Below are 24,125 nucleotides of genomic sequence, written 5' to 3'. Positions count from 1 at the left end.
CAACAATATTTGGAGCTTAAATCCAAAGAACCAGTGGGCCTCATGCACATTCATTTAGAAATACATCACACCAATCAGCAATTGTTTGTAACACAAGTCCATCCAGGGCTGGAGTTACCGAGCAGCGAAGCAGCTTTGTCAAGCCACCTGAGCCTGAGATGCTGCTTCAGAGGATCTACAGGGGCCCAAAGAGCTTAAATATGAGTTAAATGAGGCTTCCAAAGCATTTAAGTTCCTGCCAGGGAGTAACATCATAAAAACTGGGGGAAATGTGTCTAATACACTTCCATTTAGGGTTTTTATGGATTTTCTTTTTAATCTCAGACAAGAGTCCTTTACTTAAGGGCTTGAGTCTGTCCATGAGATGTCTGGCCTTCGGGGCCCAGACTCCTTAATTAATTCATTAACTGATTAAAAGTGTGGCTTTATTTTTTTTTTATTTTTATTGGAGTATAGTTGATTTACAAAGTTGAGTTAGTTTCCGGTATACAGTAAAGTGAATCAGTTATACATATACAGATATCCACTCTTTGTAAGATTCTTTTCCCATATAGGTCATTACAGAGTACTGAGTAGAGTTCCCTATACTATACAGTAGGTCCTTATTAGTTATCTATTTTATATATCTTGGTGTGTATATGTCAATCCCAACCTCCCAAATCATCCCCCACTTTCCCCTGGTAACCATAAGTTTGTTTCCTACATCTGTGAAGAAGTGTGGCTTTAATAATAGGAATAAAGAGTTGAGATCCAGCTTCTCTGCTATGCAACCTCACCTTTCAGTCATTCATTCTTTCATCAGCAAATAGCTATTTGAGTGCCTACTGTGTGCAGGTTCTGTCCTTGCACTGACCTTGCACAGAAGCTCCCAGTGGGACATACAGTGGTCCTAATTTTCTTTGTTCTGCCTGAACTAAGGAACCTGCCAAGGTGAGATGGAAACGGGCTCCACAAACCTGTCTCATGGTGTTGCCAACCTCCTGCACCCCAGTGTTGAATTCGCATGATGGAATTGAGGGGCAGGACACTATTTCTTCACTAGTGTTTACCCTGAGATCACACAAGAAACTCTGGGTGTTCTAAGTGAGCCGCTTTCTAATCGGAGCGCCCAAGCCACCAGGGGGAAGGAAAGCAGGCTCTTGACTCCCTGGCATTCCAAACAGAAGCACCCTCTCGGACTAGGGCAGCTCTGTGCACCTGGTCGATGTTGACGACCTAAGTGTGTGATGCTGGGGCCAAACACAAAAGCATCCAGAAAGAGATGAGACCCAAGGGGCAACGCTTTCAGGCCTGGAGGAGTCAAGTTATCACTGGTGGTGGTGAGGCTGGCAGATGGAAACAAAATGGATTTTAATAATGACAAGTTTCATAAGATATAGTAAGTTTTCAGGTGGATCTTAGGGATTCTTCCAACTTGTCACAAAATTCCGCTTCACACAGTTGACTTGGAAAGGGTTAGGCTCTCTTTCATAGAATCAAAGCATTTAATGCCAAAGGGATTATAAAATCAGGCTCTTAAAGGGACAACGTAGAGTAGGTGGTAAGAACACAGGCAGACTTGGGCTCCAATCCTGACTTCACCGCTCATGAGCTTTGAGTCCTTGGATAAGAGTCTATAAACTGGGTAAACAATGCCTGTCTAGCAAAGCTGTGAGGATTATAGGTTACATATATATAGTTCCCAGCATGTAGTAAAAACTCAAAACAACAACTCCAGTAATAACCCTGTACTTTACAGAGGGTGACACCAAAGCCTGCTCCCCTGGTCTTCTGGTACCTCCCTAAGAGCACAGCCTTCTTGAGGGGGCCTGCAGCTAAGGAGAACAGACTTCTTTGTCCCTGTCACTAAAGAACGATGTCATAAGCCTTCCAGGTTAATATTCATACTAATATATATTTTTCATATATATATATATATATATATATATATATATATATATATATTCACACTAGAAAATCCTGGTGTTCTCTCTAAAACTTTTGACTGAAACTATCAAACTATCAACAGAACTATTCAAACACAAGCGTGCCTTAGCACTGGAAACCAGGGCCTGGAAGGAAGTTCAACTCCGTGCAGGCCCAGCGAGCTTAGGCTGAGAGACAGACTCGCATGAACTGTGAGCTCCATCCCTTGGGCCCAGTGGTCCTGGTCTGGAAAGTGTCCGGAAAAGGCTCCGTCCACAGGCGGGCTGGTGCCTGGCTCTGGGAGGTGGGCTGTGCTGAGCAGAGGGGCGGACAGCCGACACCCACCCCCACTCAATAGACATGAGGTCCTCCTCCTCTCCCCGCATCGAGGCCTCTTTCTACATCCACTCCAGGGCATGTGGGAGGGCAGCAGGCACGGCCTGACAAGCCGGATGGAGCAGCAGAGGTCTGGGGGCAGCAGGTGCTGGGGCAGGAGGTCTCTGACATGCGGAAGCTGGACCAGACAACCAGACGGCATCAGGTTCCCCAGGCGGAGGCAAGCTGACCTCGGGCCTGCAGAGCCTCCCGAGACGAATGCTTCCTGGGTGACGGATATGGGGCGAGGAGCTGCATACATCAAGCCCCCTGCAAGCCTCCCTCTGAGAAACCTGGCGAAGTGCAGAGCGGGGACGACCATGGTGATGCGCCCACCCCTGCCAACATGGTGGCCAGCCTGAGCCTCTCTCCTTGTTCAAGGATGCATAGCCAAAACTCACTAACATGGGGCCTTGAGGACTGCCCAGCCACAGCACACAGACCTTTCCCACCCGGGTACTGGGACTGCTATACTTGACTTTGCATGATAAATAGAGGAACGACCGCCCTGAGACAGGCATGGAGGTACAGCCAGGGCCGAGCCTGCACTTCCCTCATCCTACTCATCGAGACCTTGCCCTCCTTCACAGGCCCTGGGTGGCCTGGTGTGACACCACCCTTCCGGCCACCAGCACCCACCACTTACCGCATGAACAGGGTTGCACTGGTCAATGGGGTTCTTAAAATCCGTCCTTAACTCATCAAAGGCAATTATCTGAAACAGAAAACACAGAATCAAGATGTTAGTGTCAATACACCACATCAAAAGCTTCCTCTGACTTGGTCCAAAATAACTCAGGAGGCGGGTGAAGTGTATCAATGACACAAGACTGGCCAGGAGTCAATCACTGTCAAAGCTGGTAATGGGCACCTGGGGTTGATTGTACTCTCCTGTCTACGTCTGTGTATGCTTAAAAATCCCCAAAAGAGGGAACGGGAGGGATGTTGTTTAAGGGTAGATACTTAAAACTAGCAGATAAATAAGTCCTGGAGACCTAACACAGTACAGTGATTATAGACAACAAAATCGTATTATAAACATTAAACTTGCTAAGAGACTAGATCTTAATTGTTCCCAGTACTTGAAGAAATGATAACTATGTGATGGGATAGAGGTGTTAGCTGACGGTACAGTGGCAACCATATTGCAACATAAATGTAGCAAATCTCTATGTTGCACACCTTAAATGTACTCAATGCTGTATGTCAAATATATCTCAATTTTTTAAATCCCCAAGATAAAGTTTTTTAAGTTTCCTGTGCTTCACAAAAATGTAGAGAAAACTCTGTTTCGATGAGAGTAGTTTGGGGTTTGGATAAAGGCATACAAAAATTTAAAACTTCAAACCAGCACTTTCCATTTTCTCCTTCAGGAAAAAGCTGTTTACTTTTTATTTTTGTTTATTCTGGCAGAGATGCTGATTAGAAGTTAAATGGATAGAAGTCAGGCAAACGGGAGAAGAGAAAAATCAAGACAGCAGAGTTGACAGGAATAGAAACAACCCAATCTCTAGCCGTCCACAGCCCGGACGATCAGCTCCTGGACAGTCAAGGCGTCACACCTTGGTCCATTGGACTTGGGTTCTCAAGGTCATTCTGGACAGAGACTCAGAGGTCCCCAGAGAGCAACGGTTTCCCCCTTTGTCTGGAGGGAAGAATGTTGGAAGTGACCTTCTCTAGTCACAGAACGAGGCGTGACCCAGGCACAGAAAGAACTAACTAGAGGTGAAGCTTCCTAACCCCAGCCACCTTGTCCCCCAGGTGTCCCCAGGGAGACTCAGTGACAGAACAAGGTGGTATTCAGACAGTAGAGTGTCCTCTCTTAGGGTGTGGATGTCTTAGGTCCTCTCCTGGGCTGCATACAAAGGGGCAAACCGACTCCCCCAGGAAGGCACATCCCAGGGGTCCCTGAACACTTGGCAGAATTGCTGAAGCAATGAAGCTGCCACCCCACCCTCAACAGTCCCTGTTCCTGCAGCATGGAGGTGAAAGTAAGTACCAAGTGAGGGAAAACAACACGCTTCCCTCGAAAACGCAAGTATGCTTTTAGAGCAATCACATATCATTCTGATTTCAATACTCCTACAGAATTAGGGGGAAATTCTAGTACAAGTCATATTAAATAGACACATTTCTATATCATCCTTCGCCAGATAGTTCATTATCCAGCCTATACCTGAACCTTTAGTAACAAGAAACTCACCACTTACTGAAGATGTTCCTTCAGTCCCTGGCTACCTCTAATTAATCATTATCTTCCTTTACTGAACTTACATATAACTCCCTAAGGTTTCCACCCACATGCTAAGCCAGGGTTAGCAAACTACAGCCTGCAGGCCAAATCTAGGCTGCCACCCATTTCTGTACAACCTGTGAGTTAACAATGGTTTTCACACCTTTAAAATAGTAGAAAAAAATCAAAAGAAGAATACTATTTTGTGGCATGTAAAAACTATATCATATTCAAATTTCAGTTTCCATCAATAAAGTTTCATTGGAACATAGACACAATGATTCTTTTATACATGGTCTATATTCTTACACTATGATGGCAGAGCTGAGTAGCTGCACAGACACCATATGGCCAGCAAAGCCCAAAATAGTTAGTATCTCACCCTTTACAAAAAAAAAATTTGCCAACCCGTATTCTATTCTTTTATTTCTCCTCTAGAGTGGCAGTGTCCAATACGGTAGCCACATTTGGCTATTTTCATTTTCATTTTAATTAGTTAAAACTAAATGTAAAATTCAGTTACCACACTTTAATTGCTCAAAATCACATCTGTCTAGTAGCTATTAAACAGCACAGATATAAAACATTCCCATTATCACAGAAAGTTCTATTGTACAGCACTGCTTTAGAGGCACAGAGAATCGTTGAATCACTCTCCCACAAGAAACCCCTTTAAGTATTGCCAGCTACGGTGAACCCAGCAAATCTTTCTTCTTCAGGCGAAATCTCTCCAACCTTTACTTAGATTAACTGGCACTAAGTTACCTCATCATTCTGATTGCCCCTCACTGACATTACAGGTTGTAAATGTCTTTACTAAAACATGACTGTCAGAACTGAACACCATACTCAAGGTGAGGTCAGCTGGCTCAGAGAGTAAAAGTGTCACTCCCCTCCTCTGTTCTGTAAACTATGCCTCTGTTACTGTAACCTGATAGCATTAGCCTATTGGTAGCCACCTCACATTCCTGACTTCATACTGAGCTTGCATTGCCTAAAAGCCCAGGTCTTTTTTATGTGCTTCAGTTTAACTAAGCCCACCTCATTCCAACGTGCCCATTATTGGATTTGGGCACCTAAGAGCAGAAACTGACATTTATCCCTTTTAATTCCTCCCTATGGGTCCAATCTGTTGAGATATGATCTATCTCCCAACTACAAATCCTAATGAACATAATGTGCTCAACTTCCACATTCACCGTGATCTAAATACAAACAGAGCAGGACCAAGGGCAGAACCCAAAGCTCCGCCACTCCTAGCTCCCAGGAGGCTGACATAAACAATCTTTCAGCTCATTACTTACCTAATTATAAAGACAATTCATATTTTGATCCAGTCAACTGAAAGTAAATCTCTGGATAGCATTAGAACCCCATAACTGTTGGTGCAGCATATATAAGCTCCCCAAAGAGGCCGGGAGCTCATGGACGGAAGGAGTCAAGCCCTACGTCGTGGCCATGACTGAAGGCACACTTGTGTAATTCCCGCCTCCAGCCCTGACCTGGGCCCATGTCCCTGTCTAAGTGCCGGGACGTGGGTCTGGGCTGAAGGGAGCAAAGGCTGCCGGTGCTTAAAGCAGCAGGAGAGGAGCCATGGGGATTCTGAGTTGCTAAGTGCCTCTGAGAGCGGGCAACCACTGCCCAACTCAGGTCCCGACTTGGAGGAGGGTGTGAAGAAAGGAAGGCCAGAGGGCAGCTTACGTCTTCGAGCTCCACGAGATAACGGGTACTTTGTGGCTGTTTTCTGATGATGGTGATGGCGATGTGCACAATGAGGATAAAGGCTTTCAGCATCCCTACCCCCGGTAACTACTCACTAAATGATCCTTCCATTCACTTGACAAACATTCAGTGAGCATTTTTACACACGGGCACGGACTGGGCTAGCCCCTGCAGGTACAAAAATCAACAAGATACAGTTCCTGTCCTCACCAAGTTCCTGGTCTAGAAAGGAAGACAAGCCTGTAAACAATCATTCTGCTACAATGTGATAAGTGCTATATAAACAAGACGACTATAATAATATCTAACATTTAGTGCATGCTCACTATGTCCAGCACCTCCACAATCAAAACACAGAACGGTTCTATCACCCCCCAAAATTCTCTCCTCTTGCTCCTTTGGAGCCAACCCTTCCCCCATCCCTAACCACCTCACCCCCACCCCCTACCCTGACCCGGCAACCATGAACCTCTTCTCCATCCCTATAGTTTTGTCTTTTCCAGAGTCATTTGAGTGCCATCACGCAGTATCCTGGCTTTTGAGTCTGGTTTCGTTCACTTAAGGTAATGCATTTAAGATTCAGCCCCGTTGCTGCCTGTATCATCAGTTTGTTCCTTTTTGTTGCTGAGTAGTATGCCGTTAGAGAGATGAACCACAGTTTATTCATTCACCTGTTAGAGAACATGTGGGTTGTTTCCAGGTTTTTACAGTTATGAATAAAGCTGCTAGAAACATCTGCATAACAGTTTTCATCTAAATGTAAGTTTTCAATTTTCTTGGGCAAAGAGGAAATGGATCGCTGGTTCATGTGGTAAGTGTATGTTTATAAAAGAGATGGAGAAACTCTTTTCCAAAGTGGCTGTACCATTCTGTATGCCCACCAGCAACATATGAGAGCTCCAGTCACCCCACATCCTCACCAAAACTTAGTATTGTCAGTTTGGGTTTCTTTTATTTTAGCCATTTCAATGGGTGTGTAGAGGTATCTCACTATAATTTTAATTTGCATTTCTCCAATGACTAATGATGTTGAGCATCTTTTCATGGGCTTAATGGCCATCTGTGTGTCTTCTTTGGTGAAGTGTGTGTTCAAATCATTTGCCCATTTTATTTTTTTTAATTTAGCTGTTTTCTTATTGATGATTTTTGAGAATTCTTTACACATTCTGGATACAAGTCCTTTGTCAGTTATGCAAACTGCAAATTTAAAAAAATTTTTTAATTGAAGAATAGTTGATTTACAATATTGTGTTAGTTTCTGGCATATAGCAAAGTGATTCAGCTGTATGTATATAGATATATTATTTTTCACATTCTTTTCCATTATGGTTTGTTACAAGATATTCAGTATAGTACAAGATATTGTGCTATACAGTAGGCCCTTGTTGTTTATCTATTTTATATATAGTAGTGTGTATCTGCTGATCCCAAACTCCTAATTTATCCCCCCCACCCCACTTTCCCCTTTGGTAACCACAAGTTTGTTTTCTATGTCTGTGAGTCTATTTCTGTTTTGTAAATAAGCTCATTTGTATCGTATGCAAATATTTTCTTCTATTCTGTATCTTGTCTTTTCATTCTTAACAGGATGTTTCTCAGAGCAGAAGTTTTTTATTTTAACATTTATCAGTTTATCCAATTTATCAGTTTTTCTTATATTGATCATACTTTTGGTGTTGGATCTAAGAACTCTTTTGGAGCTAAGAACTCATAAGGCCACAGAGATTTTCTCCTAGGTTTTTTTTCTAAAACCTAGGGTTTTATGGTTTAAACTACAAATTCAATTTCTTTAATAGATTTAGGACTATCTGTTTATTTACTTCTTATTACATGAGCTTGGAGCATCTGTGACCTTAAGGAACTGGCTGATTTCATCAAAGTTGTCAAATTTATAGGTCAAATTTACATTCAGAGCCACCCTCACTGCTTGTTTCATTTTCCCTCATAGGGTATCTCCCCTCTTGCTTTTCTTGCTAAACGTTTGAGATGGAGGCTTGAGTGAGCACAGAAAAGGCTAGAAAAGGCAGCAGCTGAACAGTGGAAACAAAGCGAGAGAAACAGTTCTTCCACAAGCTGCATAACAGAGGTTCTAGCTAATCAGGTTGTCTATGACCTTGCCTGGGGCTGGGCTGTGCAGGAGATGATGCCCAAGAGGGAGAGAAGGTCAGATGCCAGGACCCGGTTGTGTACAGAGCTGGAGGCTCCAAGAGAGGCAGAGCCAGGGGCCGGGGAGTCCACAGAGAAGTCCAGAAAGGAAGCGAGCTCCAAGCAGAGAAACACACTCGATGTGAAGCTGTTCCTGTGAACCTTGAGCCCTGACCCTGCCACCACGAATCTTGGGCTAACTCATCCCCAAAAGTCCTGACCCAAACCCTCCAGCTGCTCCCCAGCACCCCTGGCCCCAGGATCATGAATCAACAATTCACTGGCCTTTGGAAGAATTAATATTGTTAAAATGGCCATACTACCCAAAGCAATCTACAGATTTTATGTGATCCCTATCAAAGTACCCATGACATTTTTCACAGAACTAGAACAGATAATCCTAAAATTTAGATGGAAGCACAGAAGACCCAGAATTGCCAAAGCAATCCTGAGGAAAAAGAACGAAGCAGGAGGCACAACCCTCCCAACTTCAGACAATACTACAAAGCTACCGTCATCAAAACAGCATGGTATTGGCACAAAAACAGACATATGTATCAATGGAACAGAATAGAGAGCCCAGAAATAAATCCTCACACCTACAGTCAATTAATCTTCGACAAAGGAGGCAAGGATATACAATGGAGAAAAGACAGTCTCTTCAGCAAGTGGTGCTGGGGAAGCTGGACAGCTGCATGTAAATCAATGAAGTTAGAACACTGTCTCACACCACACACAAAAATAAACTCAAAATGGCTTAAAGACTTAAATAAAAGACATGACACCATAAAATTCCTAGAAGAGAACATAGGCAAAACATTCTCTGATGTAAACCATAGCAACGTTTTCTTAGGTCAGTCTCCTAAGGCAAAAGAAATAAAAGCAAAAAAACAAAAAAACAAAAAGAGAGAGAGACCTAATCAAATCAAACTTATAAGCTTTTGCACAGCAAAGGAAACCATAAACAAAACAAAAAGACAACCTACAGAATGGGAGAAAGTATTTGCAAATGATGCGACTGACAAGGGATTAATTTCCAAATTATACAAAGAGCTGATATAGCTCAATATAAAAAAATAATAATAAAAAACTGGGCAGGAGACCTAAATAGACATTCCTCCAAAGAAGACATACAGACAGCAAATAGGCACATGAAAAGATGCTCAACATCACTAATACTAGAGAAATGCAAATCAAAACTACAATGAGGTATTACCTCACACCAGTCAGAATGGCCATCATTAGAAAGTCTACAAATAATAAATGCTGGAGAGGGTGTGAAGAAAAGATGACCCTCCTACACTGCTGGTGGGAATGTAAACTGGTGCAGCCACTATGGAAAACAGTATGGACGTTCCTTAAAAAAATAAAAATAGAGCTACTATACAATCCAGCAATCCCACTCATACGCATATATCTGGAAAAGATGAAAACTCCAATTTGAAAAGATGCATGGGCCCCAGTGTTCATGGCACCACTATTTACAGTAGCCAAGACATGGAAGCAACCTAAATGTCCACTGACAGATGCATAGATGAAGAAGATGTGGTATATATATATATATATACACACACACATATACATACCATGGAATATTACTCAGCCATAAAAAAAGAATGAAATAATGTCATTTGCAGCAACATAGATGGAACTAGAGATTATCATACTAAGTGAAGTAAGTCAGACAGAGAAAGACAAATATCATACGACATCACTTATATGTGGAATCTAAAAGAATGATACAAATGGGCTTTTTTACAAAACTGAAATAGACTCACAGACATAGAAACAAATTTATGGTTACTAAAGGGGAAAGGGGGGCAGGATAAATTAGGAGCTTGGGATTAATAGATACGCACTACTATATATAAAATAGATAAACAACAAGGTCCTACTGTTTAGCACAGGGAACTATATTCAATATCTTGTAATAATCTATAATGGAAGAGAATCTAAAAAAGTATATATATAAAACTGAATCACCTTCCTGTATACCAGAAACTAACACAACATTGTAAACCAACTATACTTCAATAAAAATTCACTGGTTAAATGAAGGCCCTGTGAGGGGCCTCACCAGGAATTAGAGCCCCTCCTGTGCAATGTCAGCCGGGTGTGGGTCAGCCCTAACTCTAGACAGCCTCCATCCCATCGGGCCTCATTCCGAGGTAGGGAACAGCCTGGACCCACCTCAGGAGGCAGGGAATTACAGAAATCCTCTACAAAGCATCTCAAGAAGCCTTCTTTCTTTAGACCCACAGCATTTATAATTAGGAGATTAAAAGTTACTTTGCTTGTCTGAAACCCTTATTCTGCTAAAAATAACTGTGCTCTACTATGAAAAAACCTTCCTGGAAGAGTAAGAATGAGAGAAAATTCAACCTCCATTAGCTAATAAGTCCCCAGGGCTGCCCCATCACAGAGTTTAGCATTCGGAGAAGCCTCTTTTGTCTGGAACATTCTCTCCCCTGTGTTCGTTCCACAGTGTCCTCTGGTTTCTGAAAGATCTACACTGGTTGAAGCCTCACAATCTTGGATCTGTATCACATTATCTCACTGAAACATTCCATCTGCACAAGGACTCCATGCCGTGGACGGGGATGTCCCCCTAGTGTACAGTGCGGGACACCAAGCCCCAGGCAGAGCGTTTGAATGAAGTGCTGGCCACGGCACAGTGGGCGAGTAACAGCCCACACCAGGAACCGGGTTTCTGAATCCTGGTCAGCTGATGCTCCGTGTAGCACAGTGCGTTGTCTCTCTGTGACTTGAAATCGTTAAAAGAAAGTGTTGAGTTATTAAAGATGCCCAAAAGACTCTTTCCTAGGCACCCACCATGTCCCTGGCACTGCTCTTGGCTCTGGAATACAGTGATGAGCCAGAAGATAAGGTCCCTGTGCTCACAGACAGGGGCAGGGGACAGAATCAATACATAAACAAGAAAAATATCTTAAAATGATAGGCTGCCTGAAGAAAGTATAATACAACAGGGTGATATGAAGACCTAGAATTGGAGGGTGGTCAAGGAAGGCCTCTTGGAGGAGGTGCCGTTTCAGGTGAGAGGCTGAATGACATGGAAATTTCCAGAAGGAAGTTACGCTGCAGAGGCCCTAGTGGGAAACAAGGTCGGCAGGGATGAAGTGCAGAAAGGCCACGGCAGCTGAAGCCCAGTGACAGAAAGAGACACTGGGAGGGGATGAGGCCAAGAGCGGGGCTGGCCAAGAATCCCACCTGTGTGGGACTCATCTAACCGGCTCCGCAAAGCAGACCTGTGAGCTGAGACCCTGCTCAGCCCAACTGCTCCGTTGGTGATACGGCCTCTTCGTTCCTCGCAGAACTGAGTGCGTTTGCTGCTTGTGGTCTCACAATCCAACAAAGGGGTGTGACCAAGGGGGACGTTGATGAGACAGGTCAGTGTGTGTGAAAGCATGTCAGGTATGCATACTGAGGAGTAGGTGGTGGGATGACGATCTTTGGGTCCTTTCTGCAAGGCCGCTAATTCACCCAAAAGAAAAGTCAGTGGTCAGAGGCAGTATGAGAAAAGACCAGGAATCCTGGCTAGTCAGATCCAGGAAGCCAGAGAATGATTTGGGGCTAACCCACCCCAGACAGCAATCGGACACTGGGAAAAGCTGTCCAAAGTCTTCTAACGAGAGGACACGTGGGGCCTGAGCCCCCCAGAATTTCCACCTACCGGTCCATCTATCAACAGCGGCAGCTCTGTCACCCAGGTGTGCATTCAGACTCCTATCTGCAGTAGGGCCACCTGGGCAGAACTTCTCTCTTGATTTCTCCATGTTATAAGCTGATAGTGTCCCCCGCCAAAAGTCACCTAAGACCTCAGAATGTGGCCTTATTTGGAAATAGGGTCTCTGCAGATTTAATCGGTTAAAATGAGATCATACTAGACTAGAGGCCCCAAATCCAGCGTCCTTATAAGACACAGAAAAGGACACACAGAAATGGGGAGTGATGCAGCTACAAACCAAGGAGCACTGAGGGTTTTCAGGAGCCACCAGAAGCTGGAAGACACAGGGAAGGATCTTCCCTAGAGCTGTCAGAGGGAGCAGGGCCCTGCCTTGACTTCACACTTCCAGCTTCCAGAACTATGAGAGAATAAATTCCAATTAAGTCACCTAGTTTGTGGTAATTAGTTAAGGCAACCCTGGGAAACAAATAAGAGTCCACTTGCAAAACAGCTGAAACCATTGCTGCTGTGACCTAAGATGTTATCAGGAAAAAATGGCTTTTGGTGCCACCAGTGAATGTTAGTTAGTGTGAAAGAAACAGACAGGAGCATTTCCGACCCAAAATAAATACCTCCCCGGGGAAGCAGGCTTTTATACTCACCACAAGCCTTCCTGTAAGTTCCCTAAAGCCACACTAAGAATAAACTTCTAATTTAGAAAGAAGTCAGTTTTTTACTTCCTCTCCATGTCTTGTCCCAACAAGACCAATTCCTTCAAACCACTGCCCAAGCCTTGGGGCCGTTTTTGAGAGTCAGGAGCTCCATCGGATGGGAGAGAGACGGGGCATGGGAACAGCTTTATTGGCTGTAACACATGTGGCTTAGGTTCAGTGTCACTTTTATGTCTGACACTGGAGCAGCTGAAGAGTCCTAAAGGTTCTGTTCACTGATTCTAAACTGCTACAGGCAACTGTTTGCTAAGCCACACCTGAACCCCCAAGAAGAAAGCAGCATGGACTCCACACTCATAGGTACCACGCGTGTAGGCCCCATGTCCCCTTCCTCTCACCATCACAGAGTGAGCCATCATTGGCCCCATGCCTCCCTGCATCACGACAGGTGCTGCCTTTTTAGAGGGAAGAGCCCTGCACCCGGAGGAGGGCTCGGTGGGGTCTTTACCCTGCAGGGACTAGCTGTGTAACCTTGGGCTTGTCTTGTCACTTTTCCAGGCTGTGGTTTCCTTATCCACAAAATGGGAATAATAACTCTCCCTACCTCAACCGGTTGCCACGTGAAATGAGGTGCCAGAGACCACAGTGTCAGAGCAGCAGAAATAAAGATGGTGTTGGATGAGGAATGAACTGCCATTATATAAAAGGCTCCACATGGCAGAATGGTTAGCATGTGCCTGTGAGTCAGAAACTCTCAGTTCAAATCCAAACTCCACCTCATCTATCTGAGTGACTGCAGGCAAACTGTTTAACCTCTCCAGCCTCAGTGTCCTCAAATATAAAGAGGAGACAGTAAGGGTTCCTACCTCCTCCTGTGGCTGTGAGGATCCAATGAAATAATGTCCATAAAGCACTGGGCGCAATGCCCAGTGCATAGCGACAATAAATATTAATTGCTACTTTTATCGCTGTAGTTATTACCACTGTATAGATGTTGGGGCCCCACCTCCAGGATTTTGAGCACAATCATTAGCATCACACAGTCTGGATCCAGGAGAACCCAGGCACTTCAGGGAAGGAGGATGTAGGTAGGAGCCAAGGGCAGAGCCGCTCTGAGGACACACGTGGGTGAGAAAGCGCTAGGGCCCTTCCTGTCACGGGTGGGAGATTGAGCACTGGGATGCTGGGAGGGAGGCTGGGATCAGCTGCCCCCAGACCAGCCCCTAGACCTGAACGATGAGTACAAATTGGGGAACAGAGGACACGGCCTATTGGCCATTGCCTGTGCCAGAATTTGCAGACACAGGTGGTTCTGACATTGCTTCCCTGGTCCCCATCTAGCTAACAGAAAACAAAGACCCCCCCAGAGCCAGGCACATCTGGGATGGGAGGCAAGAGAGCAGGAGACCAGGCAGGCCCAGCCGACTTTCTCCGGCCGACACTCAGCAGGGCAGTCCCCAGCTCCAGCCAGCAGCCATCCCGGTCAGGGTGAGATCCAGAGGGGAGGAGGATATGAGAAGGCCCCCCACCTTCTGCTGACTTGTGGTGGGCAAGGCAGCCCCTCTGAAGAACACATGCAGTGAAGCAGGGGTAGGAGTGTAATAGGGAAGAACAAATCTAACTCCATATTGAATCTGTTTCTTTTACTTTAACCTTTGTATTCTATTGCTTTTTCTGCAAGAATATTGCCTATAGCCTGAAATAGACAGGATAGCCCATTCTCAAGGCTCTGAACTTTAAAGGTATAACACTTTTCCACTCACACAGAGATAAAAAGTTGCAGAACAGAGAATAACATTTGGCTTGGTGGAGGTTTACAGGACCATCATGAACTATAGACACCTATAGGGACAGCTGCAAGAACAAAGGATTCTGACACCAAGAAGTCTGCAACAACCAACAACTTTTAGTATATAAGAAGCCTGGGGCTTCCCTGGTGGCGCAGTGGTAGAGAAACTGCCTGCTAATGCAGGGGACACAGGTTCGAGCCCTGGTCTGGGAAGATCCCACATGCTGCGGAGCAACTAGGCCCACGAGCCACAACTACTGAGCCTGCGTGTCTGGAGCCTGTGCTCCGCAACAAGAGAGGCCACGATAGTGAGAGGCCCACACACTGCGATGAAGAGTGGGCCCCGCTTGCCGCAACTAGAGAAAGCCCTCGCACAGAAACGAAGACCCAACACAGCCAAAAATAAATAAATAAATAAATTAATTAATTAATTAATTAAAAAAAAAAAAAAGAAGCCTGAATTCTAACTTGGGTAAGATGTTTCTTTGGGACACTAGTCCACCATTTTCTCAGTCTGCTGGCTTTCCAAATAAAGTCACTATTCCTTGTCCCAACAATTCGCCTCTCGATTTACTGACCTGTCTTGTGGTGAGCAGGACGAGCCTGGACGAGCTTGGACTCGATAACAGGAGGAGGGCAGCAGCAGGCAGCGTTCTGGGGTCTTCCAGGTCCCACTCAATTAGTCGTCTGCTCCTCCCAGCCCCCAACTCAGCCAGCACCTGCAGCACCACAGCTCACCATATGAAGCAAGTTGCAAACCCCAGAGTGTTCTAAGTAACTAGTGCCAGCCCCAGTTCCCCCTTCCTCCTACCAAGTTTGTGTTTGCTCTGCCATCCTTGGTTCTCAGACGTGAGATTTCAGGAGGAACTTCTGGCTTGAAGGGTTCGGGGACCCTCCAGACACCCTTTGGGGTCTTGGCCATCAGCCTCCCACATGGCTCTTGGAATTGCTCCTCCTTCTGGTTCCAGGGTCCTCTGCTCCTTGGGGCAAGCAAATGCCTCCTCCAGCCCCCAGGCCTGGAGCACTCCACAACCAGTGGGCCCAAGCTCTGGGGGGGGTGCACACCCAAGGGTGAGTGTGAACATGCATCAGTGAGGCTCCCACACCCCAAAGAATCTCCCAGGAAGAGGTATCATTAGTCATTCTTAAAAAATACTTACTAGGATCTACCATTTGCCAGGCACTGTGGTAAGAACTGGAGATACTACAAAAAGAAAGGCAGACAGGCACTGGGCTCTACCAGTGACCAAGGCTCTCTCCTTGACCAGGCTCTTCTGAGCCCTCTTCTCAACTAGGCTTCAGCCCTGGGCTCCGTGTCCACCCTTGCAGAATCTAGTTTTAGCAAGAATCCTGCTAAGTTGGTTTGGAGAGAATCCCCACTCTTGATATCTGATCACCCTGGGCTGTCTTCAGCAAGAATCCTATTAAGTCAGTGTAGTAAAAGTCCCCCCACCCTTGATATCACCTCTTAGTGATTTTCCATCACCAACCCCTTCACCCTGCTCCTTGGCTACAAATCCCTGTTGTCCTTGTATTCAGAATTAAGCCCAGTCTCTCTCCCCTATTGCAATAGCCCTGAATAAAGTCTTCCTTACCACCTTAACAAGTGCCAGAACAATTTTTTTCTTTAACACCAACTTCTATTTACTCTCTTGTGTTAACTCTGAAAAAGCAACAGCCTCTGGGAGCAGCAGCCTATTAAGCAAGACACTGATTTTTCCAACGGTAAGTGTGAACTCTTTAATCAAATTGAAGGTGGAATGTGTATAAAGGGAGGCAGAACTCCAAGCTCTGGGCCAGAACTTAAATTTTTTAAAGTTGTTAGTGGTGAGTTGCTTCTTTTGGTTTGAGATCCTCAGGAGCAGAGGGTGAATTAACCGTACTCCTTGGTTCATGACACATCATCACCATGGGTCTGAGCAAGGCCCTCTCTTACTTTATTTACTCATCTGTTCATTTCCTTTTCTCCCATTAGCCCTTTCCCTCCATCACAGGTGATTATTGGTTTATGTTTAATGTGTATCTTTCTCTTTGTTGTGTTCTTACAAAATGTGCGTGTTTGTGTGCATATTTTTTATTTATTTATTTATTTATTTATTTATTATTTGGCTGCGTTGGGTCTTCATTGCTGCACGTGGGCTTTTTCTAGGTGCGGTGAGTGAGGGCTACTCTTCATTGTGGTGCACGAGCTTCTCATTGCGGTGGCTTCTCTCGTGGAGCATGGGCTCTAGGCACACGGGCTCAGTAGTTGTGGCTCGTGGGCTCAGTAGTTGTGGCTCACGGGCTCTGGAGCGCAGGCTCAGTAGTTGTGGCACATGGGTTTGCTCCGCGGCATGTGGGATCTTCCCGGACCAGGGCTCGAACCCGTGTCCTCTGAATTGGCAGGCAGATTCTTAACCACTGCGCCACCAGGGAAGTCTAATGTGTGCACATATTTCTATCAATAATTTACCTAACTGTATTTCATTCTCTCTCTTACCTTTTGCACTCAGCAGCGTAGCTACAGGGCTCCACAGGTGTAGCCACTATGGTTTGCCTACCAATGCTCCCAGTGAGAGACACCGATTTGACCTTTGCACATCAAATAATGCTCCAAAATCCCCATGCCTGTTCCCTGAAGGATTGGTCTGGCAATTTTATCGGGATTTATACCTAGGAGTGGAACTGCTGGGTCATGTGGTTTATGGATTTTTCTAAATTGAACTAAGTACTCCCCTACTACCGTCCTAAGTGTCTGCACTCCCCCAGCAGTGCTGAGGGCTCTGCATCCCACATCCCAGCCAACACTTGGCAGCATCCAGCTTTCCAACTTCTGAAGTCTAATTGGTTTTAAGTGATCCTTCTGTTGTTTTAACTTGCATTTCTCCAGAAAGAGCCTCTCTCCATATAATGGAGAGCCTTTTGGATTTCTTTTTCTGTAAATTGCCGGCTTAGCTGCTTGGCCCATTTTTCTATGTGGTTGCTGCCATTTTTCTTTTTGATTTGCACTTGTTGCTGGTATGTTGTAGATGTGAATCCTCTTTCAGTTTTAGACATTTTGAATACCTTTTCTCATCTGTCACCTGTTAATTAACTGTGGTATCCTTCATTGAGTGGAAATCCATTTTTGCCTTATGTTTTACATTTTTTGAAGTTTTTTTTTTAAGAAGTCCTTCCTTGCCCCTAAGACAGAAAGGTAGACGCTTATGTTATTTTCCATTTTCTTTATGAGATTATAGAACTCTAGTTAGTCCTTTCCTGTCCTCCAACACCAGTGACTTGGCTATGGTGAGTCAACTCAAGGGATCAGAATTACTTCAGTCACTGAATATTTAATGAGCACCTACTATGAGAGGCATTGTGCTTGGAGCTGCAGATAGAAGATAGGACATGGTCCTTGGACTCAATGACAGGAGTGGAGTAAGAACACGTGAAGTGACAGGAGATGAGAGGAGTCAGGAAAGGGCAACCCTAAGTTGAAGGAATGAAATTTCTACTTGCAAACTGCCTGGAAGAGACTTGTCTCAGTAGGCATATGTAAATCATATGCAAGTCAGATGAAAATGACTATGCAAATATTTGTATATCCCAAGAATAGCCCAGAGAGGCACATCCTTGAGGCTTTAGAATTCTTTTCCCAGTCTAATGTAAATTGGTACAGCCACTATGGAGAACAGTATGGAGATTCCTTAAAAAACTAAAAATAGGGCTTCCCTGGTGGTGCAGTGGTTAAGAATCTGCCTGCCAATGCAGGGGACATGGGTTCGAGCCCTGGTCCGGGAAGATTCCACATGCCACGGAGCAATTAAGCCCATGCGCCACCATTACTGAGCCTGTGCTCTAGAGCCTGTGAGCCACAACTACTGAGCCCGTGTGCCACAACTACTAAAGCCCAAATGCCTAGGGCCCGTGCTCCGCAACAAGAGAAGCCACTGCAATGAGAAGCTCGTGTACCACAACAAAGAGTAGCCCCCGCTCGCCGCAACTAGAGGAAGCCCGCACACAACAACGAAGACCCAACACAACCAAAAATTTTTAAAAAATAAATTAATTAATTAAAAACAAAAAACTTTGTCAAAAAAAAAAAAAAACAACTAAAAATAGAGCCACCATATGATCCTGCAGTCCCACTCCTGGGCACATATCCAGAGAAAACCATAATTTGAAAAGATAAATGCACCCCAATGTTCATTGCAGCACTATTTACAATAGCTAAGACATGGAAGCAACCTAAATGTCCGTCGACAGATGAATGGATAAAGAAGATGTGCTGTATATATATATATACACTGGAATATGACTCAGCCATAAAAAAGGAATGAAATATTGCCATTTGCAGCAATATGGATGGACCTAGAGATTGTCATACTAAGTGAAGTAAGCCAAAGACAAATATCATATGATATTGCTTATATGTGGAATCTTAAAAAAAAAAAAATGATACAAATGAACTTACATACAAAACAGAGATAGACCCACAGACACAGAAAACAAACTTATGGTTACCAAAGGGGAAAGGAGGTGGGAGGGATAAATTGGGAATTTGGGATTAACATATACACACCACTATGTATAAAATAGATAACCAACAAGGATCTACTGTATAGCACAGGGAACTATACTCAATATTTTTTAATACCTATAAGGGAAAAGAATTTGAAAAAGAATATATATATATATATATATATATATATATATATATACACACATATATATGAATATATTGATATATAACTGAATCACTTTGCTGTACACCTGAAACTAACACAACATTCTAAATCAACTATACTTCAATTAAAAAAAAAAAAAAACAGAATTCTTTTCCCAATCTAGAAGGATTTGTACCAGGACTAGAATGTTAGGCTTTAACATTCAAGTCCTCAAAACCAAATGTGGAATCAATCACTAAGAAAAAATGGATCAAATGCACTCAACTCAGCCTCCATGGTGTACCTAATGGGCAGACTCCTTCCTTGTAAAGCCTTTTTCTGGGAGTCATTTCCTCCAAACCCACACACGCCCACGAATGAGTTTGGTGAAGGAAGGCTGAGCCATAACTCTCTGTGGAAACCTACATGGGCTGCTATGACACTTCTGGTAGCAAATGCCTGCTGGAATGATCTCCTGCCGAGAGACCCTCCCACCACCAGGGGAATACCTAAACATTTTGTTTATTAAGGTTTTTAAAGGAGTACCATCTGCTTTGAGAAGTCTTAAGAGCCAGGCACTATAAATTTAATAATTGAAATATTTCAGTGGAAGAACAGCAATTACAGTATCAAGTGAGAATGAAACCAAAATGCCCAGGCCATGCTCCTGCTGGCACTCCTTCCAGAGCAGGGGAGAAAGCGGGATGGATAACTTCACGGCAAGGGTGTGTCAACACCCCACCTCCCTACCCTCACTACCTGCACGCTCATATAAGGTAAACAGCCTGGGCTCACGGAAAGGGCACTTACCTGCATGGGAGTCAGGAACCTGAGTTTGGGTCCTGGCTTTGCTCTTGACTGTGTAATGCTGGGCAATCTCTTTGCCCTCTTGTGCCTCAGTTTCCTTGTGTGACAAATCAGCACATGGTAGCAGATCAGCATTTCTGAACATGGGACAGGAATGGTAAGCATTTCAGCTTTCTTAGGGAAGTTGTCAAAACACAAGGGGGCACGGGCCCTGCCCTGGATCTGTTAAATCAGAACTGGAGGATAGCATTGCCAGGGCCAGTTGAGAACGACCTGACTATCGCTCCAGCTCTAATGTGCTGTGTGAGACTTGGAGAATGGTATCACATCACATCACCTGCAGCACCCCTCAGACAATAAAAGCCCAGCACATTAGCCTTCTCGGGAACTACAGACACAGTCCTCAGGTTTATCACTAAGTCTTTAACTCTTACCTGTAGATACCATTCCATGGTGTTGGGAGAATGGGAAAAAAGCTATAAATCTCTTTGCAAATACAAACATCTCTAACATAGTAATTTAGATCTATAAGCCCTAATTGGAAACATAGCTTTGACCTCAAAAGTGAGTCCTGGCACATACCACATATGCAAACAACATATGCAAAGGATCCCATTGGGTTATGAGTGGGATTTCAGGATGCAATGCTCTGTGAGAGGAGACACTGTTTTGTTCATCACTACTGCGAGATAATAGCAAATAGATATATTGTTCTCTGCCCCTGTTTTTGGCACAGAGTTCCTAAAACTGTTACAAATTCCTAAGGGACGAGGAGCATCTTTCACCCTATTGAGGCAACTCTGGGTGGTCTCCTGGATGGGGGCTGGTCACCAGAAAGACCAAGTCATGATTAGAAGCTTGGAACTTTCAGCTCCCCATTCTCCAAAGAGGGGTGAGGGGCTGGAAATAAGTAAATGATTGATGACGCCCATAAGAGGAAGCTTCCATAAGATCCCAAGAGTATAGGGTTTGGAGAGCTCACAGGTTCCTGAAGACATCCTCACCTTACGTATCTCTTCATCTGGCTGTTCATCTGTATCCTTTATCATATCCTTTAATAACCTGGTAAACGTAAGAAGTGTTTCCCTGAGTTCTGTAAGCCGCTGAGGCAAATTAATCGAAACTGAGGAGGGGGTCGTGGGAACCTCCAGTTTGTAGCCAGAAGTTGCATGTAAAGTGGGGACCTACCACTTGCAGTTGATATCTGAAATGGGCAGCCGTCTTGTGGGACTGAGCCCTTAAACTGTGGGATCTGACACTATCTCCATGCAGACAGTGTTAGAATTGAGTTAAACTGTAGGATACCCAGCTGATTTCTTGGTGTGGGGAAAAAATCTCCACACACTTGGTGACCAGAAGTGAAGCAGTAAAGGAAACACAACAGAAAGGAAAAACCCTCAGCTTTTCCTTATATGGCTGCATCCTCAGCTCTTGGATCAGGACCAGGCACACAGTAGTTACTCAATAAATATCTATTAAAAAGATGAATGAACGAGTTTCCCCATCTTTGTATCCTTGGCCCAGTGTTTGCAATAAACATTAAATGAGTGCATGAACAAGTATGAAACATTTTAAACTTCTCAAAATATCTGTATAAATACTTCATTAGTTGATCACACCACCCACCCAATGCTTCTTGCAGACTAAGTGGGGGACGTCCTTCTCCTACCCCACGCTAGTCTTCCTAGGTGGAAATGTTTGTGCTTAAGGACAAATTATCTCCGCACCAAAGATGGAGCCCTGGGGGACTCAAGCATTCAGGAGGGCAGTTCCCTGAGGGCAGTTACATGTCCATCCATCATGAGGCAGGTCCCAGGATTCAGAACCTCCATCCAGACCGTTCTCCTCCAGAGCCCCTAAGTGATTAACTGAATTTACCCATAGTTGAGAGAAGGAAATACACACACACACACACACACACACACACACACACACACACACACACACACTCTAGGATCCCAAAGGAAGCCAAATTAGTTGGCTTGAAAATTTGGATCTAAGCTTCCCAGAAGCTAAAGTAGGAAGAGAAATCAGATATGTAGTTCTCAATGTCCAGAAAGAAAAAGGGTTCCTCGGAGGAAACAAACTATCCCCAACACTCACATCTGAAAATTATTTACCGCACTATTTTAACCACAGTCGAGGACACACACAAGCAATAGGTATTAGACTTTTCATTGGCGCCACCCTCAATGATGGCTGAGAAGTCAACACAAAATGTGACTCAGGAAAAACATTTTATGCAGGCAGGACAATAGCATCCAGATTTTGAATGTGCTGCAAATAGTCTTCTACTAATCTATCTCCCAAAAAGGCATCTGAACAGTTGGAGAACACGCAAAAAGAGGTCGGGTTTCCCAGCAGAGACCTCAACTGCAGGTGATCTGTGCTTCTCCTACCACACGGAGCTCCAGTGGCCACCAGTGACACTGACAATGACTTGTGAAAATTGAGGCGTCTAACCAGGCTCCTCTCTCCTGCCTGGAAGTCCATTTTCCTTCCACCTGAAGGTGAGCGATGCTGAAAAGCCCCCATCTGCCCCTCCAGATCCCGTTCCACCCTCCTCCACCCCATGCTCAGTCTCTGAGAAATGTACCACCTGGCCTTCCTTGACCTCTGGCTTCTCATTATGTCAGGCCAATAGGAGCCACCAGCAGGGTACTTATTCTCCGGGTCCCTTCCTGCTGGACCTTGGCTTGGCAGTGTCTCTGCTCCTCCACCTGAGGCCACAGGCCCATCAGGAGGCACCCCCAACCCCATAACTCTCATGAAGTTCTGGTAACTGCCACCCTCTTGCCTCTCCAGACCTAGGGGAGTAACAGCTTCCCCTTCTGCTAGACCCTGGTGCTTCACCATCCCTGTTGGTTTCTTATCCCAGCCCCTCCTCTGTAAATAGTCCTTTCATTAAACCCTCCTCCATCACCTCCTCTGAATGTGTTATATGTCTTCTACTGGGACCCTGCCCGATACAGAGCCAACCAGAGGCATGAAGGTTAGGCCAGGTCTAACGAAAAATTAAACAAATAAATACTCTAATACCAAAACATCTACTTAAGTTCTTTCCTTAGTACCATTCCTTCAAATAAAGTAATTTGGTACCAAAACAAACAAATAAATAAATACTCTGGATACATTCCAGTATGTGAATAGATGATTCAACAAGTCCTCAACATTCTATATAGTGCACAGAATGGAACCATTTTGACCTGGAGAAATTTCAAAGCAAGTACGACTAGTTACCAGTTAGTTGCTCAGCAGAGGGGTTTGTTTGTTTGTTTGTTTGATCTCAGTAACACTCCTGTGAAACAGCTGGCTTTTTGGGGGGGGGGTGGTATTTGTCTTTATTTCCGTCACATAGGACTGATTGACTGTCTGTCCTAGAAAATAAAAACAAATGCTACTTCCTCAGTCAAGTGAGCAGGGGGTAATTTAGAGGTGCTTTTTCACAGTTGGCTGGACACATATGGAACGGGTTGGCAGCCTCCTTTCTTGGAAATAGCTGGCTTTGAACAACACAGCTTCCTAATGAATTCTTCAGGATGAGTTACATGCAAAGTGTGTCCCAAAGTAACTAAAGGAAGTGACCTGCTATATGGAGTTATTGGATGTAACCAATTAAATTTTGCAGGACATCTGCTGATGCTGGTTTTAGAACTAGGCTTCACACAATGGCTAAAATAAGTGTCTATTGCAGTCATTCTTAGCTTATGACCAAAGTTAAAAAAGAAAAAAACTGTATGATCAGCATATAGAAAATCCTATTAAAAAAAAAAAAAAAAAAAGACAAGCTCCATAGCAAGGAGACATGCACCTAAATTATCCAAAAGCAACTTCTAATCTTTCAGCTTAGGTTAAAAAAGAGAGAGGGGCTGGAACACAGCTGCCTTTGTTCAAAACGGATAGCTGACCTAGTAGGAGGCCTCTGGAGTCCACACTGACTTGCAACAGTGTTAAAAAGCAACAGTAACAGAGTTCATGTTGCGTTCATACAGCTTCACCATCCACAGAGTGAAAGCCTAAGACAGTCTTATATTTTCTTTAACAGATTCCTTCCTGAGGGAAGTGTGTACAAGTGACCAATATAAAGGTAGAAATACCTGAAACCCAATTGCTCCTCATGTAAAATACTGGTCTGAGAAATGCAGACCCACAACTTAAGGAAGAA

General features: G+C 44.4%; 1 protein-coding gene across 10 annotated transcripts in view; it reads right to left on the bottom strand.

The window, feature by feature from the left end:
* Positions 1–24,125, bottom strand: part of CNIH3 (cornichon family AMPA receptor auxiliary protein 3) — a 271,670-nt gene that overhangs the window by 73,390 nt on the left and 174,155 nt on the right. For 8 of the 10 annotated variants that reach the window (XM_082349981.1, XM_082349983.1, XM_082349976.1 and 5 more), the window contains one exon: positions 2,927–2,995. In XM_082349981.1, coding sequence (XP_082206107.1) covers positions 2,927–2,995 — 69 coding nt within the window. Of the gene's footprint in view, positions 1–2,926; positions 2,996–15,336; positions 20,959–24,125 lie in introns of those variants that run through there. The other 2 variants (XM_082349977.1, XM_082349975.1) reach the window with 1 other exon arrangement.

This window comes from Balaenoptera borealis (assembly GCF_965194805.1).
Source record: "Balaenoptera borealis genome assembly, chromosome: 1".
NCBI lineage: Eukaryota > Metazoa > Chordata > Mammalia > Artiodactyla > Balaenopteridae > Balaenoptera > Balaenoptera borealis.
Note: the sequence above shows the minus strand (reverse complement) of the source record. Positions and strands in the feature narration are given on the sequence as shown.